This window comes from Protopterus annectens, chromosome 8.part0 (genome assembly GCF_019279795.1).
Source record: "Protopterus annectens isolate FY-2018-M chromosome 8.part0, PAN1.0, whole genome shotgun sequence".
Taxonomy (NCBI): domain Eukaryota; kingdom Metazoa; phylum Chordata; order Ceratodontiformes; family Protopteridae; genus Protopterus; species Protopterus annectens.
In genome coordinates, this window is record NC_056741.1 from 1,642,594,183 (window position 1) to 1,642,614,284 (window position 20,102).

A 20,102-nucleotide genomic window follows, 5' to 3' on the forward strand; every position below is an offset into this window, starting at 1 on the left:
ATTTATTTTCAGGAAATTAATAAGATGCTATGCTGAGTTGTATTTTGGTATTGTGACGATAGAGGGGGAAGTGTGGTAGTTGTTGTGGAACATTAAAGCAATACCCTCATCATTCCTCTTTATATGGTCATTATGGATGATATTATACCTGGGGGGTGTTATTTCAGAGTCATTTATGCTGAGTTTAAGCAATGTTTTAGCTATTCCAAGAATGTTAGGCTTGTGTTGGGTAATTCAGGCATGTAGTCCAGTAGTTGTATTTCTTATGATTCTAATATTTATGGCGACAAAAGTTAGATTACCAAGGTTGTGGGTTGACCATTGTGGGGGTTAGAGTGTGGAAGAGAATTGTCTTGATGTTGATTGTGATAGGTGGGGCCAAGATTAGGATGAATGTCTCCTCCTAGGACGATTTTTGTGTATTGGTGTATTACTGATTCTTGTTTTTTGGAAAGTATTTTTCCACTAATTTTATTTTGATTTGAAATGGAGTTGATCAGTCTATAGTTGGGACAAGGGTGAGGGGAATCATTAAATAGGTTTGGGGCAATGTGTGGATTGTTTAGAGAGGAAGTATGGATTTATGGTTGGGACAGAGTTAGAGAGATGTGGAGGAATATTATTGAATCCTGGTAGGATAATTATTGGATCAGTAGGAGGAAAGAAATAGATGATAACCTGAGGAGTAGCACAGTTAAGTAAGGTGGGGGTCTGTATTTTATTGATGGCAGGTGATGAGGAAGCAGGGATCAAGAAGGAAGCATAAAGTTATAGGGTTGTAGGATATTTAATGGTGATGGAGTCTGAAAGCTAGTAGAAGGTAGGCAGGAAGGAACTATCTTCTATGAAGGAAAAGAGGTGGGTTATCCTGGTATTTTATTTTATGTTTCTGAAATGTAAGAAATAGAGGGGTTTGAAAGACTAGAGGATGAATATGTAGTTAAGATAGGAACTAATGAGGGTTTATTTGGGTGAAGTGGAAGTTGAAATGTAGAATAATAGATGGGTACTACTGGGGAGGCGTTCTGAGTATGCACAATAAACCAGAAATATATCTGAATGCTTCAGTGTCATTCTCCCTTATGCAGCAGAATTTTCAAACAAGCAACATACTGATTGTGTATTTACTAACTAGCAACTAAATGTTACCCAACTGATAACTCAAGTTTTCATACTAAGAGAGCTCTAATCAGCTTGCCACTCAGTGTGCAGCCATCTTGGAAGTCTTGTTTCATGTTAAGTTATATTATGTTGAAGTTAAAATGTATTTTTCAATAAAATAAATAAAATAAAAATAAATAAAAATAAATAAAATTTTCATTCGGCTGGTAGGACTTTTCCAACTTTTTATCAGTGTTTATGCATGAATCTGACTTCCAAGGTGGCAGTTTGGTTAGAGATCTCCTAGTGTGAAAACTGTAATTGTGGAAAAAAGCCAGTAAACCTATTTTACTAGATAAAATTCAGTTACTGGCTAGTAATTACACTGCCTAGATGCCACCAAAAAACAACTTAGAGAATATAATAAAAAATCAGCCAGAAAAAAAAGCACTGTAGCCGGGAAGAATCCTGTGGTGTGCAGCAAAAAGCACTTCAGGTTTCAACTTTGGTACAGGAGATGGCTCCCAGTAATTTACTGGAAAAACACCTCTGAGTGCATTTGATTTATTTAAAATAAGTGAAACACTGAAGGAATATATACAGTCAGATAACTTGCTGGAAAAAATATAAAGGCCTTTAAATAGCTATTCCGATGAAATGATAAAACAGCAAAAAATTATAGGTTAAAATGAAGAAAAGACTGGTTGACTGTGAGGCTTAACCAGAGAGGTTCTGCTGTGTCACAGAAACTGTAAGGAATAGGTTTTATTAATTTTATGAAAGTACAAAAAAGCAACTGGTCTGGTGCTCCACAACAGGATTTGTTAAATGAAAGGGTTTGTCATGTGTACTCTCTAAAACTACTTTTATTTAGAGACAAGCTATCTGTAGGTACAAGCAGTTAATCATGAGACCTTTGAACACTGTATTGAGAGAAATGTATAAACAGTTCAATGGAAAATGAATGAAGTTTGAAACTGTGAAAAGTGAATAAGGTAGATAAGTAGTTACCTCATGGTCAGCCAGAATACTTAAATGTAACAGTGCACAGTTCAAATAATTTAAAGGTAGTTAGTGCAGTTTTTCTTATAGCTAAATGTTAATGTCTGTTGAAAGCATGCAAGCTGTTTTTCACATCTAGGAGCAGAGTAGAGACGAGAAAAAGAACAGATAGCAAACATGCTGTAACATGGATAGCCTTACTTTTAAAATAAGTAATGCCTGTCATGTAATTGATTTGGGGCTTTTTCACCTATTTGGTGGGATAAACGTAATTATGTTTGAAAATATATGTAGTTTTTTGCATTTGTTTTAAGTTGAGAGGACAGGGGTTCTGAAAATCTGTTTAGTTTTTTTTGTTTGTGTGTCTTCATTGAAGCAAAACATTTTGAACAAAATAATGTAGGTTCATAAGGAGATGAGAAGAAGCAACTGCATAAAATATTAACCTGCCAGACCAAACAATAGTGTGTGCATGTAGTTTAAAACCTGGAAATACATTTTCAAAAGAATTGTTATATATATAGGTATAGACAAAAAAGAAGAGAGTATTGAATTATTTTAATTAATTTAGGGTGCAATACTATGTTGCAGGATACACATTTGGATAGAAATGGGCAGGTGAATTTAATTAAGAAACAGTTTCAGAATGTTTTTTCAGCAGAGAAGTACTGATTGTTAAAAGGGCTCCAGAGGTGATAGAAAATGGGAGAAGGGGTAATGGTAGTAAGAGATCATTGGTAGGGAAGGAGGATTATGCTGGCATGTATTTATATTTCACCCAAAACTACTATTATGGATCTTAAGAGAATTTGAGGAAATTATAAGCTTTCAGCAGGGAATATTGATTTGCATTTGTGGGAATGTATTGGGGCCTAGAAGGGAAATATAATAAAAGATGGTAATTTTTTGAAGAAATATATGAGAATATATGATATGGAAGATGTGAATTCAGTAGCTGGAACTCAGAATTTGCATATTATTCCCCCCAAGGTACAGTAACTGGAGTAGTATGAATAGAAATTATATATTCACAGGAGAATATGTATTTAATTAAAAGCTTAAACACACATCCAGTAACTTTCAGATCATGCACTGATAAAAAAGATAAATACAGCATAATTAAGCAAACCTGAGGTGTCGCATCCTCATTAAAAGAAAGACTTTTAAGGAATGGGTAGTGGAAATGATTTGGGAATGATTAGGGTGGCATAGTGCCACAGCAAATAGTGTTGTTGCCTTACAGCAAGAGGTTCTCCAGGTTCAATTGTCATCTTCTCTGTGGAGTCTGCATGTCCACCCTGTGTTTACGTGGGTTTTCTCTGGGTTCTCCAGTTTCTTCCCACACTCCAAAGACATGCATTAGGTGGATTAGACACACACTTGGCTGTAGGTGTGAGTGTGCTTACATGTGAGTGGCATAGAAGAAGAACTGAAACTGGGCTAGCCACCTGTCATTATGAATCTTAGTTCTAGATTATTGTCACAGTTGAATTGACTCCCTGACCCATTGTGGAAAATGGTGGAAAAAAAGGGGGGGTTATCAATGGATAGATAGAAATTTCTTCATAAGGGATAGCTAATGCGTGAGATAAAATGAAAGTGAAGTTTAAAAACAAGGTAGAAATAAAAGAGAAAGATATAGGGAAAGAAGTAATAGGAATCCTTTAGAGGAGCTTCCAAAGGTTAAAGTATTGCAGAATAAGATGAATTTCACAGGAAAAGAAGAGGAGCAGCTGCAGAGTACTAAAGAAAAACTAAGTGAATGTCTGGATAATATGCATGGGTTTAGAGAGGGTACTTTGTGCTCGCTTAACATCTGCAAAGTACAGAAACTTTTAGCATAATGACAAGAAAAATAATCAGAGATCCTATAGAGATATCTAGAGACATTTAGAAAATGTTATGAAAATCTGTGTAAAGCAATAGAATGTGGAATCCAAGGACAGGCACAAATGGAAATACTTATGGAAGACCTAATTATGCCAGGGTTAAATGAACTAACAGTTAAGACAGGAGGAGATGAGATAAAATGATGTGTGTGTGTGTGTGTGTGTGTGTGTGTGTGTGTGTGTGTGTGTGTGTGTGTGTGTGTGTGTGTGTGTGTGTGTGTGTGTGTGTGAAGAAGTTGGGAGAAAAGAAATTGATAAAAATACGAAAGGTTTTGTTTAACAGTATTTAAAAGGGAAGAATACCATTATACCATTATCTTGTTAGACAGCTATAGTGGCTGTATTACCACAGAGGGCAAAGCCTCTTTAGACCCAGCATGTAGACCCATTTAATTTTTTAACTCATAATTTTAAACTGTACATACTAGATAAAAGTGTGGCAAAGGTGTTAGCAATTTTTTTAGATTTGAATCATTGTTTTTTTTTTTTTTTGGGGGGGGGGGGGCATTTGGCAACATTCAATAAAACAATCATCCAGAGAAAACCAGATTGTAAAAGAAAGTGCCTCTATTGTTGGTGGGTCTTGATGCAAAGAAAGCATTTGATATTCATCTAGGATTTCACGAACAGGTCAGTGGTAACATTGCATTCCATGATAGAATAATAGGGGTTAATTAGGAGGTTTTATGAAGAGCTGGAGGCAAAAATTAAGGTGGGAGGGTTCTTCCATGGCCAGCTATGTTTAAATAGAGGAACAAAGCCTGGGTGTCCTCTTCCTCTTTATTTGCTTTATATTTACAGCCACAGCAAAGAAACTGAGTGTGACAAATTTAAGGATATAAGTGGTATGGTATTCAATAAAAAGTTATCTTTATTTGTAGATGAAATTATTTTGCATTTGAAGAATCCAAAAAAGGACATTTCATTGTTGTGCAACATTTTGAGACAGTTCAAGTCTTTATTGAGATAAAAGATAGATAAAACAAAATAAAATAGTAGTAACTATATATATATATATATATATATATATATATATATATATATATAAATATATATATATATATATATATATATATATATATATATATATATATATGAATTGGTCAGCATTAGCCATATTTATGGGGACATAAGATGAATTGATCATGTGTATGGATTAAAAAGGATTTAGTTATGGCAGCTAGCTATGCATATGTAGGAAGAGACTAAAGAAAAAAAAAAAAGGAAGAATCAGGAAGCTGTTGAATTTGTATAGTTTTATATACAGGTCAGGCATACTTTTAGCAAACAGGGCAGAAATTGTGGATGATAATTAATAATGAATTGAAATAATTTATTTTGGAAGACAAGAGTTAGTTCAACAAGTCCTCCCTGTAGAGCACGATGGATTAGGATTAACTGTTTTGAAGGGATGATTCAAAGCTGTTTAGTTAAGGCTTGTACATAACACAAGCAGAAGGTTATAAATCAAAGTGGAAATGGAGGATGATGAAATGGAATTTTAAGAAACAAGGAGATAGTATGCTTTTGTATGCAGGTCCTGAAGGAGAAGAACAAGAGACATACAAAATGTTTTTATAAAGTATCAAAAAGTATTCTAAGAACTAACAGAAATGGAGAAAGGAGATGTTTGCAAAAGGGATGACTACAAAGAGGGGTATAGAGAATAGACAAGAGGGGTGAAGGAACCAAGGTATTGGATGCTAATAACTAGAGAGGCAGAGTGAGATGAGACCAGATATAAATTCTGAGTGCAGGTTAGAGACTGGTTCCCTACCAGGGATTGAAATCGGAGTATAGGCAAAGAGAAGGTGATACATCAGTCTCAAGTCCCAAAAAAAAAAAAAAAAAAAAAAAAAAGCAGCCCTGGTAGAGTTTTTAGTTGAGTCTGGAATAGAAACTAATTTCAAATATTAAAATGGGTTAATTAATACACCATCTGAAATAGTGCATTATAACTAAAAGAATCAATCAGTGGAGGTAAGAAAAGATTGGGAGAGAGACTAGAAAGGGAATTTAAAAAGGAACAATGATAGGGCATTTCTATGACTCCCCAGTATGTAACAAAATCCAGAAGTTTTAGGATTTCTTTCCTTGGAAGTGTTTGCGCAGGTATCTTTATACTCCAAGCAGACTTCGAGTATTTTTTTCTCAGGTTGATGGGTAGTGAAGGAGGTGTGATGGGAGTGTGAGCCGTAACTGGAGCCGTGTTTTTTGGGAGTGTAATGAGTTTGCATTTAAAAAAAGTCCCTACAGGGTACTTGGTCAAAAATGGCATGGGACCAAATGGTTGTAACTAAGGAAATAACTCTCATGAGCTGGGACAGTGGATATGAATTGTCTAGATATAGCAAGGCCTTTTTAAGTACAATTAAATTGATTGTCAAAAAAGCAATTATTAGAAAAAGGAAATCAACATTTAAACCAACTGCAATTGAAGTACTGAATATTGTAAAGGAGATAAAATAACTGGAGGTTGGATCTTTAGAAAAGAGAAGGAGCAAATTTCATAGAAATAAATGGAAATTGTGGGAACAATACATGCATAATAATGTTCAGGAGGAGGAGAAGTGAGGATGAAGGGAAGGCAGGAATTCAGTAATTTATCTAATGTTGGAGTGAATGATAATTTGTTAAAAGGAAAACAACAGTAAGACGTTGTCCTGTTCGATTCTCAGCTAGAGCGTCTTCTGTGGCGACCCCTAACCGGGAAAAGCCGAAAGACACAACAGTATTAAAGTAATGAAATTGTCGCTTTTTTTGTATTAATGTATATATACCCATTTTGTTGTATAGATAGTGATTTAAATAATGATGAAAACATTTGTGCTTGAGTCTTTTGTCTGAACTGGCTTCTTATATTTTGTATATTTCTCTATACATTTGTAGAAAGCAATGCTGTTATTCTAGTGTTTTAACTTGTGTTCACCTCTTTTATATAGCTTTTCAAATATTATTGCCAAATTTCTGTGAAGTGACCTAAGAATTATAGATCTGAGTCATTGTCCGATTGTGAAAGACTAGGAATTTGTGGTGACATTTTCTTACTTTTATCTGCATTTTTTTTTCTTTTTTGCCCTCCCTTTCCCTCATTCTAACAGCTGTCCCAGTGCACTACTTCTTTCACTTGATGTACCATCCCACCAATCTGCTCCTGCTTCAGTGCCCAAATTTAACACCAGGGCCAGTGAGGATATTAAGTATGTCCTGCAGTGTCTGGGTAGTCTCCAACATTGATGTGGAATGGGGAGGCTTTTATCTATTTACTTATAGGTTTAAAAAATAAATTGTCCCTTCCCCCTCCCTGTGATGCAAGTCCCATGTTATATACCAAGGGGTGGGCATGCACTGGACATGTGTAGCATATTACCATGCTTCTGCAGCAGCTTAACCATGTCTCTATCCTTTACCCTTATTGACCATATTTGCCATCACACTGTCTCCAACCACCAACAGGGATCATTGCAGGAAGCACCCACAGGACTGCCCTACATCCCTCCCTCCCAGGGATGGTAAGTCTATATGGGTTATTTCTGCTTTGTGGTCTTCATTTGTATGAAAAAAGAGCTTTAGCATAAAAAGTAAAAAAAAAAATAAAAAGAAAAAAAAGAAAAAAATCAAAACCAGGTGATTTATGTAATTTTTGAAATTGCTAATTTAATACAGCTTTCTGTATGAAGTGTTTCATTTAGATTACAGCTGAGTGCACCTGCTAGGCAGTGTTGTGTCTGTGTGTGCTTTCCCTGCAATTTTAACCTTCCACACCCAGTTTGAATTACTCATTTTCACATGTAAATTTTGGAGTTTGACAGTTTCCTTGCCTGGGCCATTTCTTTCTTGTTTTTCTCACACCAAGATATACATGTTGAGATGTCCGCACACGACCTACCATATGTAGATGTAAGACATATTCCATGTTACATCCACTGCATATTGGGCACTGGTGTTTGTGTGGGTCTGATCAGGTGCCAGTTTCCTTTATTCCTTCCTGTTATGGAAGGAATGTATTTCTAGAATGCATACTCCCACTTTCTATGATTCATTTGTTTACAGTGACAGTCCATTACTAAACCCAGTTTCGAACACATTGCTCTGATACCACCATTAGGAGATGCATTAAAAGAATCAAAGTTGTAAATGCATTTACTGATTATTTACGTTTATTCTATTTATGCTGGAATGACATTTGTACTAATTTTTGCTCGTTTTACTAAGTTGACTGCAGTGTACATGTATGATAAATTTTCTTATGTGTTGCATTTCATTAACACTTTTTTTTTCATCTGGCTCATATCAGAGTTTTTACAACTGGAGTAGGAAACTGTTAATCTAGTACATTGATTGCTTAAATGATTGTGTAGACTGAATTATTTTTTAACACCACATATTAAGGAAATTTATTTCTCTGTTAAATAAGAAATAAGAAATCCAAGTATCTGTTTCAGGCATGTCGGGAATATTTTGGTGTGGCTATATGACTCTCAGAGGTGTGAGGCAGAAGTTGTGAAAACAGACCTAGACCTGTGGAATGTTAAATCATTACATTAAGCATTAACTTGTCCTGCTCACTGCTCCAATTTTTACATTCTTATCTCTGTTCATTTTTTTAGGTATCACTTAAAAGATGTTATTGTGGGAAAAATCTACTTCCTTTTGGTCAGGATAAAAATCAAGCACATGGAAATCGACATTATTAAAAGGGAGACCACTGGTACTGGTCCAAATGTGTACCATGAGAATGACACAATAGCAAAGTATGAAATCATGGATGGCGCACCTGTGAGAGGTATGACTAACTTTTCTTTACAGATAAACAGCTGTAAATATATGAGTGGTGGTGCAGCATGGCATGCAGTATGAAAAACGTGTGGCACTCATTCCCTTTCATGAGTATATGCTAAATTAGTTACTGTTTAATTATACTGTTTATCACTCCACTTCACAGGTATCCATTTTCAGAATGATCCTTATCTTCATAGAAGCAGAAAACATGGTGCAGTCAACACAGCCAAGGCCAGTTTAAAACCACTTTAATAAAACTACAAAAAAAAACCCTCCTAGTGACAGTTCTGATTCTGCTCCCAGGTTTGATAAGTTTGATTCATAGGTGAGTACTAGGCTAATGGCCCAGGAGCCTTTACAAGCCCTAGCCCATAGAAGTGTCCTGGCATTGTGCCGCCCGACGTTGGTTCCCAGTGTCTCTATCAAGTAGTGCCACTGGAGTGATCCCTGGGGTGAACTTACTATTTCCCATCCACTCAAAAAGATTTCTCTTGAAGAGGGACAGCGAGTTGCTCTGCTTGACATTTATGAGAAGTCTGTTCCATAGCATGGGCAGTCTCTGGTTTATGAACCTGTCCCTCCAGCATGTTCTGTTGATTGTGATAATGAGGTTGAGGTCTCTGGAGCGTGTGGTGTGGAGGGATTGGGATTTCTTTAGATGAACCATTTCTGACAGAGCTGGGTCAGACATGGCTTTGTAAGTCGGGCAAAGATCGCCTCTAAGTAGGCGATATGAGACAGAGAATAGCTGGAGTCTTTTGAGTCTGTCCATGTAGGATATGTGTTTAATGCCTAGGATCCTCTTCGTGAGGTACTTCTGGGGCCTCTCCAGCTGTTGCAGGTGTCTAGTGAGGTACATGCCAAATGGGGCATTATACTCAATGATTTTTCAAATGAGGGAAGAGTAGAGAGGGACGATGACCTCTTTCTTCCTGGATGCAAAACCCTTGGTAATGAGATGTGCCACATAGAAGGACTTTCTGACCACAGTGGCAATGTGGTGGTCGAAGGAGAGATTGCTGTCAACCTGGATCCCCAGATCTCTTATCACACCTTCAGTGTTCAGTGGGCTCCCATCAGTGTGGTAATTAGTGGGAACTGAGTTTTTACCAAAGGGGATGATGACACATTTTTTGGCATTAAGCTTAAGGCCATGGTTTCGACACCAGTAATTGGTCTCAGTGAGGCCTTTCTGTAGGATGTCTGCATCAGTTGGGGAGTTAATAATGGCTCCCAGCTTGCAGTCATCTGCAAACTTGGTTAGCCAGAGTCCCTTTGTGTTGGCCTGTTCTTCTGAGAAGTAGATGCCGAACAGGAGAGGACCCATGACCGATCCTTGTGGGTCACCACTCATGATTGGTTATCAGTCTGACTTGGAGTCTACGACTTTCACACTGTGTCTTCTATCTGTGAGCCATTTTGCAACCCACCTAGTGATATAGGGATTGATGCCTAGTTTGGTGAATTTATCAATAATTCCCGTGTGAGGAATGGTGTCAAAGGCCTTGGCCAGATTGAGGTAGGCTGTATGCTCTGCTTTACCTGCATCCACAGCCCTGGTGACTGACTCAAAGAAGTCAACCAGGTTGAGCAGGCATGATCTCCCTTTCACAAAGCCAAATTATGTGGGGTCTATAGTTTGGAGATTTCCTATATCTTTGTAAATCAGGTCCATGATGATGCTCTCCGTAGCTTTACATATCAGACTTGTCAGGCTAATGGGGGCAGTAATTCCCAGGGTCTGTAGTTGCTCCTCCTTTATGGAGAGGGATGACTATAGCAGTGCCCCATTCAGTAGGGACAAAGGCTGAGGTGAGGCTGTGACTGCACAGGATACACAGATGTGGTGACAGTTCGCTTTGTAGTTCATGTAGAACACAGCCAGGGATATTATCGGGAACCATGGAAGCTGTATTCTTGGCCTTGGCAATGCAGCGTTAACCTGTGCTACAGTAATGCTGGGTGCTTGGCATTCTTCCGGTATTGTGATTGGTCCTTATGGGGGGGGTAAAGTTGGCACTGAATCTGTCGGCCAGTATGTTGGCAATATCTGTTGGCTCAGTATAGGAGGTACCTTTGTGCAGTAACCGAGAGCAAATCTGGGTATTGCCATGGAGGTTCTTGATATAACTGTAGAAGGCTTTGTGATTGTTTTTAGTGTCTGCTGCAATTCTGCCTTCATAGCTGCCTTTAGAGGATTTGATGAGGGATCTCAGCTTTTTGCTGAGGCTAATAAGGGAGTTTTTCCAGTCTTGGGACTTCACCTTTTTCTGCAACAGTTTCTTCCTTCTGTTGTAGAGTTTATTAATGCCAGGGGACCACCAGATTGGCTTCCTTTTTTTTGGAGGAGAGCGTCTTGGTTCTTTTGGGTATGGCTAGTTCCATGCATTTATGTACATGTTTGTACAGTGCATTGGTGTATGATTTGGCAGTCATGCAGCTATTTTCCATTGGCATGGGTGCCGTGAAGTTAACTGTCTCTGTTTTTAGGAGCCCAAAGTTAGCTTTGGAGAAGTTTTTCAAGGTGGTCACCTTTGCGGGGGGGGGGGGGGGGAGGATTTCCGTGGTGATTAGTTCATGGTCTGATCTGACCAGGGTGGGATTGACTACTGGTGTAGAGCAACGGTCACCCATGTTAGTAATAAACAGGTCAAGGATGTTGCTTCCTCTAGTGGGGGTCAGAATGAGCTGATCCAGGACATTGGAATTGATGAATTCCAGGAAGCTTTGGGCAAGTGTATTGGTGCTTGAGTAGTATTTTCAGCTGATGGAGGGATAGTTGAAGTCTCCTAGTAAGAGAGTGTTGGGTTGGACCTTGATAGATTCCATGGTGTTTAGGAACGTGGAGTAAGAGTCTAGGGACATGGTTGGGGACCTATAGCAGACTATGACCTGGATCGCCATCTTACCTAATGGTAGTTGTACCTAAAGTATCTCAGATGTATTATGCTGGGCTACTAGTCTGGAGGTGTGCATATCCTTTATGAATATAGAGACACCACCGCCTTTGGAGCTACAGTCCATATTTTGGGGCCGAAAGGTGTGGAATGAGTTATAGTCTGTTAGCGCAGGGGTGCTTTCTGCTGCTTTAAACCAGGTCTCCATTACAGTACAAATGTCGATGTTCTCCATTTTGAGGAGTGCTTCGAGTGAGTGCATCTTGAGATTTAGACTTCTAGCATTGAGCAGCATGACCCTCAGATTGCATTTATTTATAGTTGTTATGGTGGTAATTTGGTCTGTGGAACACTGCCTAAAAAAGGCACTATAGGGATTGCAAGAGCCTTAGCCAGTACCCAGAAGCCCAGGGGGTGACAGATGCAGGCCATCTCTGGCAAAGCATTGAGGTCTGTCAGTCATGTCATCCCAAGCATATAGATACTGGATCCTCTTAGAATGACACCAGAAACTTAGCCAATTATTTGAAGTCAATCATTTTTGTTTGTACTGCGGTATCATTCTGGGTGACATTAGGGTACTGCTCAGGGCTAGGGTCATACCTACCTGGGCCACATAATCTGAGAGCTCCACCATGTCTCTTTTCATGTAGTCCAGGAAGGTGCATCTCAGGTCATTCACACCTACATGGACAATGACAGAGTCATACTTGTACTTGCTGTGGAGTGACCTGAGTGCATGTGTTATGTGTCAGATTCTGGTACCTGATAGACAGCTGACTGTTAGCTTCTCCTTATTCAATGTAGTGAGTGGGACATCTGTGTTCCTCACTGTTGAGTCACATGATTAGTGAATTGGGCAAGGTGTTTAGCCTTAGGGGATTAGTTTGATGGGCACACTGTGGAGGTGAGCTTTGTGTCCTGTGGTTTGCACTGTGTTGTGCTGGTTAAGTGCGTTTCTGTCTTGGAGGTCTCTGCTGTTTGGATACATTTCTATTGAGAGCCTCCACGAAGGTGGGTGTGTGATTTGTGTTTTTATGTGAGAGATGTGATGGTGGGTGTTCTGGAGGGCAATGTGTTCCATGTGGTGTGTTGCAGGTGTTCACCTTCTCCTCTTAACCAGCTAGTCCTGTCTTGGCTGATGAGTGAGTAGCTTCCAATTTGGTGATATAAGTACATCTCTCACAAGTCTGTGTGTCGGGAGGTAAGCGGAGAGGGTTGTCTGTGTACATGAGGCAGTTGCTACACTGCCTCAGAATGTCCAAGTGCACTAGGTTAATAGGAGAAAGCACAGGGAACTGCCCTTTAACCATGGAAGGGGGGGGTGGTCTTAAGTACTAAGTACTGGAACTATTTCCGTGAAGAACAACTAGTGCTGATGGCACTTGGGTGTGCTACAATAATTGCTACAAAAACCTGTTGAAGTGCAAAGCGATTAAGCTATTTGAAGTGCAAGAGAGAAAGAACTAGCAAGATTCAAGGGAAAAACTGAAGAGCAGACTTTCTAGCACCAGTAATAGTTTACCTAAGCTCGGCACTGCTGGGCGGAACTTAAACAAGCGTAAACCCGTGCAAACACGGGCTTTTAAGACAGAAAGTTGAAGGGAACAAACAAAACTGCCCAAAAGGCCAATAAACTACAATTTCTGGACCAAAAACCACTCCTCTTGTGGTAGGTAGGCTACCTTGTGCTTACCACTCCCACTGATAAGCTAGAAAGCTTCCCTCCAACATAGAAAAGCTTGGGAGGCTCAGAAGTTTACATACAGTTCTGGATACAGCAGATCTGTAGCTGGACTAGACTAGTTACAGGAAAGGTGGGAAACAAGCTTAGAACTTTTTTTTTAAAGAAAAGCAGCTAAAACAGCAGTAAAAACAATTCACATGCAGTGCAAGCTAGCACACTTGAGTGTGTAGCAGTATTAAAGCAAATATAGTTTAAATAAATGGATTTAAGTTAAAAACAACTAAAAAACTAAAAACAAGTGCAGAAATCAGTAAATTAGGACAAAATCAAAATGGTGACACTTAGAGTATCTCTTTCCCTTTCCTGATGCTCTTGCAGTCTGCAGGACACCAAAACTGGATACTTTCCCTTGCTGGTCCTGTAAAGCCTGCATCCACATTTCTAGTACTGACTCTGACTGTCACCCCACACTGGGTCTGTTTATAGATTTAAACTGAGAGCTGATTGCAAAACTCAGAATTTAGTGTATCTTGCTACTTGCACTAAGTGCTCTTATTGTTATATAGGCAAGATAATATGCTGTTTAAAGATGGAATACTGAAGCACCATAGTGATATTAGGTTGAAAAAATTCAACTAATGCTCTTGCTAAGCACATCATGGATTGCCCAGGACATTGTTTTACATTTTTGGCTATACAGTTGGTACTTAAAGACAAAAGGGGAGGTGACATTGTGCATAGCAGAGAAATGGCAGAGATGAGATGGATAGTGAAGTTACAAGCTGCTTGAATGGGGTTGTCCCTTTAAAACCTGCATTGAGAGGATGCAGATTGCTTGATTAATTGCCCTATTAAGTGCTTCTATTGTAAGATCCTGATTGGCTTGATTGGTAATGCTTCTTACAGTCTCTTCTTTTCTAGGCCTTGCCTTTGTGAAGTTGTAAATCTGATGAAGGCCTGATAGCCTGAAAGCTCTTATCATTTCTGTTTTCATGTTTATTTGTGACGTTATTAAAGTGGTTTTAAACAGATCTTGTCTGTGTTGACTACACCATTTTTTTCTGCTTCTACTTTGGTTTTTGATTTGGGATTGAACTTTGGCTGCAGTTTGTTTAGTTTTCTTGTTGCTTGTCTTTGTCATACAACAGCAGCACATGGCCAAAGATCTTGTTTTGGAGTTGGATGTAAATCCTGCCTATTCTAGTTCACAAAAACGTTCTAACCAGATTTTTGGAGTGGAAGTCAATCCCTTACTTTGCTTGGACTTCTCCAATGTTACTGAGACTGCCCAGGAGATTCCTTTGGAGGTAGAATTTTTTTCTCCTAATGTTAAGGAACTTGAAGTGAACTTAATTAAACTTAAAAGACTTCAGTGGCAGTGCCTGCACTTGGAGGCGTGCCTGGATTATAAAATTGTTCCTCAAGGACTGAGGGTCTGCCCACCTGTGGAACAACATATCCTGAGTTATTGAGAAGGTGGCAAGCACTTAATATTGAATTGAGCTTTAATTACATCCGTCTTCTGATTGACTTTTTTAAACCCCTTGAAAATGAGCTTATGGTTTTTGTTGAGACTGCACAAAAGGAGATTAATGAAAAGTTTAGTGCTGAGCTTTTTCAGTCCAGGATTGATAATCTTTTCAATGATTTATCTGCTTTTGAGTTACGTTTACGATAGCAAAAGAAAAGGAAACTTGAAAGGGATTTTTCCGACTTCAAGAAAGGGAATATCTTTTTCTTGGCCACATACCACTAGGGTTGAGCCTGCTTCTGCAGATCTGATTGATGAGGTTAAGGCTGTCCAACCCTAGACTGAGAGAGGAGCTGCTAAGATCCTTGCTGGCTCTGCAACTCATGGTAATACAGTTGATTCAACTGTGCAACTTGATCCAGGAGCTAGACGCAAGGAGCCAGGAGGAGGTTCAGCACTCCCTCCATTTTCTTCTGAAGTTACCACTTCCAGTAAGAGAAAAAGATGGAGGCACGGAGGTGGCCAGTCTATGAGCAGAGGCCGAATGAAAAAGAGGAGATAAGTACCAGTTCTTTAGTTTTTAATCTTTTCTCTGTTCCTTTGTCTGACCGTCAGATGTTGATTTTAAACAGAGGGTTGTCATTTATTCCTGCACAAAGTCTGACATCAGCAATATAGTTATTGACCTGAAAATGTTTACTCATAATATTATCTTGCGTACTATGTTCCCAGACAATAATACTCAGAATTTGAACATGTTTAAGAAACCCAGCACATATGTTCCTCCTTTGCAGCCACATCTTGAGATCTTTATGAATATGTGAGAACGACATATGTAAGCTTTTTGTGAATGAGCATTCATATGGTTTCATCAGTTTGACACGTGATGAGGCAACTGCTCTAGCTGAATTGAAATCACACCCAGATGTGTATTTTCAATCTGCGGATAAAGGGGGTCACTAGTGGTTCTTGATAGATCGGCGTATTGTAAAGCTATGAGATGAATGCTTGAAGATGGCTGTACATATGATAAAATCACACGAGCTTCTGTGATGAAGATAATTGCTTGTGTCAAGACCTCTTTGTATGACTTGCTTATGTCTGGTGGCATAGATCATAATTTGTATGATTACTTTTTGGTCATCAGTCCAGTAATACCTATCATACATGGATTGCCTAAAATACATAAATGTTTGGTGGATCCATCCATGTGACCTATGGTGTCTGGATGTGGGTGGGTCATGGAGACCCTTTCCGTTTTTATTGAGAAATCCATTAAACCAGTTGTTGAAGTAGCTGCAGGTGTCCTCAAAGACACTGAACATTTTTTACATACCCTCTCTCAATATGTCGCTGCTAGAGGGGATGTTGTTGGATGTGTCATGGTAACTTTGGATGTTTGTACTCTCTTTATATCTATACCCAATGATTTGGGAGTTGAGATGGTTAGATCTTACCTCATGAGCAAGAGTGGCTGGTCATACCAGCGTACAAAGCTGATTTTTTTTTTTTTTTTGCTGGGTCTCATAATAGTAATGTGTTTATGTTTGAGAATGATTTTTTCCTGCAGAAAATGGGGGTGGCTATGGGAACCCCCCTGTGCAAATAGCTATGCCAGATGTTCTTCGTGTTTCACAGTTGCAGTCATCACACTTGGGTTATCTGCCTGCAGGTAGCCCTCAGTTGGCCCGAATACCAGAGTCTTAGTATTTCTGCGTCGGATGTTGTCGCTTCTTCCATGACATCAGGGATATAAAAACAGGCAGCCGATGCCATTACCCCAGTCTTTCTTGCCGAGGAGGAGCTCAAGGCAAAAGCAGTTCGCAAGTGCCGGTCGACCGCTACCTGAAATTTTCGTTTTTTGAGTTGATAATCCTGAAGTCTTCTAAAGCTAAGTACCCCATTGGGGATCCTTTTTTCTTGCTCTAACCAATGTCAGAAAAGTTAACAATTGTCTTGCCTGTGGAAAGCAAATACCTCACAGAGATTTTCATTCTTACTGCATCACCTGTTTTGGCCCAGACCACGACGTTCCTCGCTGTCGGTTTTGTGCCTCGTTTCACGCCCGAACCATTCATTGTCGGGCTATTTTTTTGCTAAATTCTTTCGCTGTCAATCTCCGTATTCTGAAATGGCTTCGGTAAGCCATCCGACTACCGATCTTCTGAAAAAACATAAGGATAAAGACCACATAGGTCCAAAACTGCTGACGACGCTTCCATTAAGCTAGTCGCCAGTCTGCCAGTACTCAGTGAGGCGCCTTTGTAGTCCCCTGATACCCGCTTCTATGGATTTGCAGGCCTCTGCTGAGACCCATTCAGAGTCTGGTATGCTGCAAGATGCTTCTTCGACTGTGGAACCAGCGGATGTCTCTACCTTGGATGGGTCCGGAGCTGCTGTGCAGGCACCGGCATCTGAGGGTGTTTTCCGACCTACCTATGTTCAAATCAAACCGACAACTTCTTTTTTAGCCAAAACTTCTGAGTTTCTTAGGCCCAGAGTACGCACTACGCCTAAAAAACCGATGACCAAAGCGCATGCTCAGGCCCCCATGCCACAAAAACAAATGCTTAGAATGGCTGAAGACCTTATAACGCTAATTAGGGGAAGCCAGCTTTCCCCTGCTAAGAGACAAAGAATTCAGTTGCCTTCAGATTCTACAGACCAGGAGTCTGATGACTCAGACCTTTCTGATTATAAGGACATGCCCTTATCAGCCTATGAGGATTCAGATGCAGAGGAATCCATTCTCTCGGCCTCCCCACCAGAGGATTTTTCGTTTGGTGAAACCTTGCATATTTTAAGAGACCATTTCCATTGGGAATGCCAAGACTATTGTCAGTCCAAAAAGACACTCAGAGAATTTTTAGAGCTACCTCAGCACAGGCCTTTAACTATTCCCTCTGTCCTAGATGTGGATGATGTTTTCTTGGAATCCAGTCTTACTCCAGACACATTACCTCCGGCCCCTAGGAAACCTGACAAGTTCTACTGAGTACCTGATTCCCATAAGTTTCTTTTCAAGAATCCTACTGCTGATCAAGAGATCATTTCCCAGGGACCTAAAAGTATTAGGGCTACTACAGCCAAAAATCCTACCCCTTTGGACAGGGATTCCAGAGCTTTAGACAGATGGGGAAAGAAGGTATATACCTCTGCAACTCTTGCTGTCAGGGCATTTAATTGCCATTTTCACATGCTGAAGTACCAGCAACATATTATGGATCTTATTAAACAAAAAATGGTAATATTTCCAGATTGTGCAGAAAATAAAGATTTGCAAGAGCTTATGCATTCTGCAAACCAAGTTAGTAAGCATACTTTGCAGTGTGGTTTTGATGCCCTAGAAGCATCTTGCAGGGCTGCAGTCACTGGCTCTGTATTGAGAAGACATGCTTGGCTGAAGGAGCAGACCTTGCCAGATCATGTCAAATCCAAATTACTTGATGCTCCTTTAAATAAGGACGTTTTGTTTGGCACCAAAGCAGAAGAAGTTCTTAAAAAGATGGAAGAAAAAGCTAAATCTATGCAAACTGTTAAAGAATTCTTACAAGTGCAACCATCTCCATTCAGTAGGCATTGCCCTTCAAAACACTGGTCCTTTCCAGCCCTCTCCAGGCCTTCCCAAGCAAGACCCAGGGAAACAGACCACCCAGACTACAGTCTCAGGGTATGCAGAGATCTAAGCAGTGGAGTGCTCCCACCCCTAAAACAGGGAGTGGTAAGCCACCTTCCTATGGAAAAAGTTCACAATGACTTCTCAACTCTACCTCCAGCCCTGCCCAATTGCTTGTGCCCCCTAGGAGGAAAACGTGCCCTTCATGCAAAAAACTGGATGTCCATCACTCAGGACCGATGAGTCCTCAACATTATATCCCAAGGGTACAAATTTTATTTCCATTCACTGCCAGCTCCAAGTGGGCTTCCAAATCTTCCTCCAAACCAGTGGGAAGAGGATCAAAACCAAGTTCTTTCCTTGCTCAACATCAGAGCTATTCAGCCAGTTCCATTAGAACAAAGGGGTCAGGGTTTCTACTCTAGGCTATTCCTGGTACCCAGGAAAGAGGGCTCTTGGCACTCAATCCTGGATCTTTCAATTCTAAGCACCTTCCTGGTGGTCCCAAAATTCAGGACGCTTACCCTTCAACAGCTTCTTCCTATGCTAGCCAAGGATGCGTGGTTAGTCACCCTAGACTTGAAAGAAGCTTATCTGCATATCCCCATCAGGGAATCATGCAGGAAATATCTAGGTTTCAGGGCAGGATCTATGCATTACCAGATCTCTGCACTTCCCTTTGGCTTATCTACTGTGCCCAGGGTATTCACAAAATGCCTAGCTCCAGTCATTGCATACTGCAGGCAGAGAAATATCCAAATTTACCCGTACTTGGATGACTGACTGATTCAGGCAGACAGCCAGGAATTGCTGCTTTACCACCTGGCATTTGTAAAAAGGCTTCTCACTTCTTTGGGGTACACCGTCAACGGAAAGAAATCACAACTGATGCACAGTCAAAAGATTGTATTCCTGGGAGCAAGCTTGGACACAACTTCCCAGATGGCATTTCTCACTTCAGAAAAACAAGTCTATCTGACAGAGTGCTTCAAGCAAATGGCGACCAGAACCCAGCTAACTGCAAGAAAAATACTGCAAGCCCTAGGGTTCATGGCCTCGTGTATTCTGCTAATTCCATATGCAAGACTGCTTATGAAGAAACTTCAGTGGTACTTAAAAAGTCTTTGGTGCCAACATTCTCAGGACCTGGAAACAGTCATTCCTATCATACCTTGTCTGAGGGCAGAGTTCCTTTGGTGGGCAGAAGCATGCAACCACAACAAGGGACTGCATTTTACTCTACCCCACGCCGCCCAAACCCTGACCACCGATGCATCAGACTATGCATGGGAGGCCCACATGGCTGCCAAATGCATTCAGGGCCACTGGAACCCAAGCCACATTCTCCTGCACATTAACCAAAAGGAGATGCTAGCTGTACAGAATGCTCTGACAGCTTTCAGATACCTAATCCTTCCAGGACAACTGCTGATAAAAACAGACAACACCACAGTTGTGTGGTACATAAACAAGCAGGGGGGAACCCATTCTTACCCACTCTGCAGGTTAGCCATGACTCTGTGGAGCACAACTGTGACAACCAAATCCATCTGCAAGCTTAATTCCTGCCAGATAAACAGAATTCACTGGCAGACGACTTAAGCAGAAATCTCCTAGACCCACACAAGTGGAAATTGGAGTCCAGCACCTTCAACCT

The 20,102-nt window shown here is 40.1% G+C and overlaps 1 protein-coding gene across 1 annotated transcript in view; it reads left to right on the forward strand.

Moving 5' to 3' along the window:
* The window catches only part of VPS26B (VPS26, retromer complex component B), a 589,545-nt gene that overhangs the window by 492,941 nt on the left and 76,502 nt on the right, over positions 1 to 20,102 (forward strand). The window contains exon 4 of the mRNA XM_044081166.1: positions 8,603 to 8,778. Coding sequence (XP_043937101.1) covers positions 8,603 to 8,778 — 176 coding nt within the window. The remainder of the gene's footprint in view (positions 1 to 8,602; positions 8,779 to 20,102) is intronic.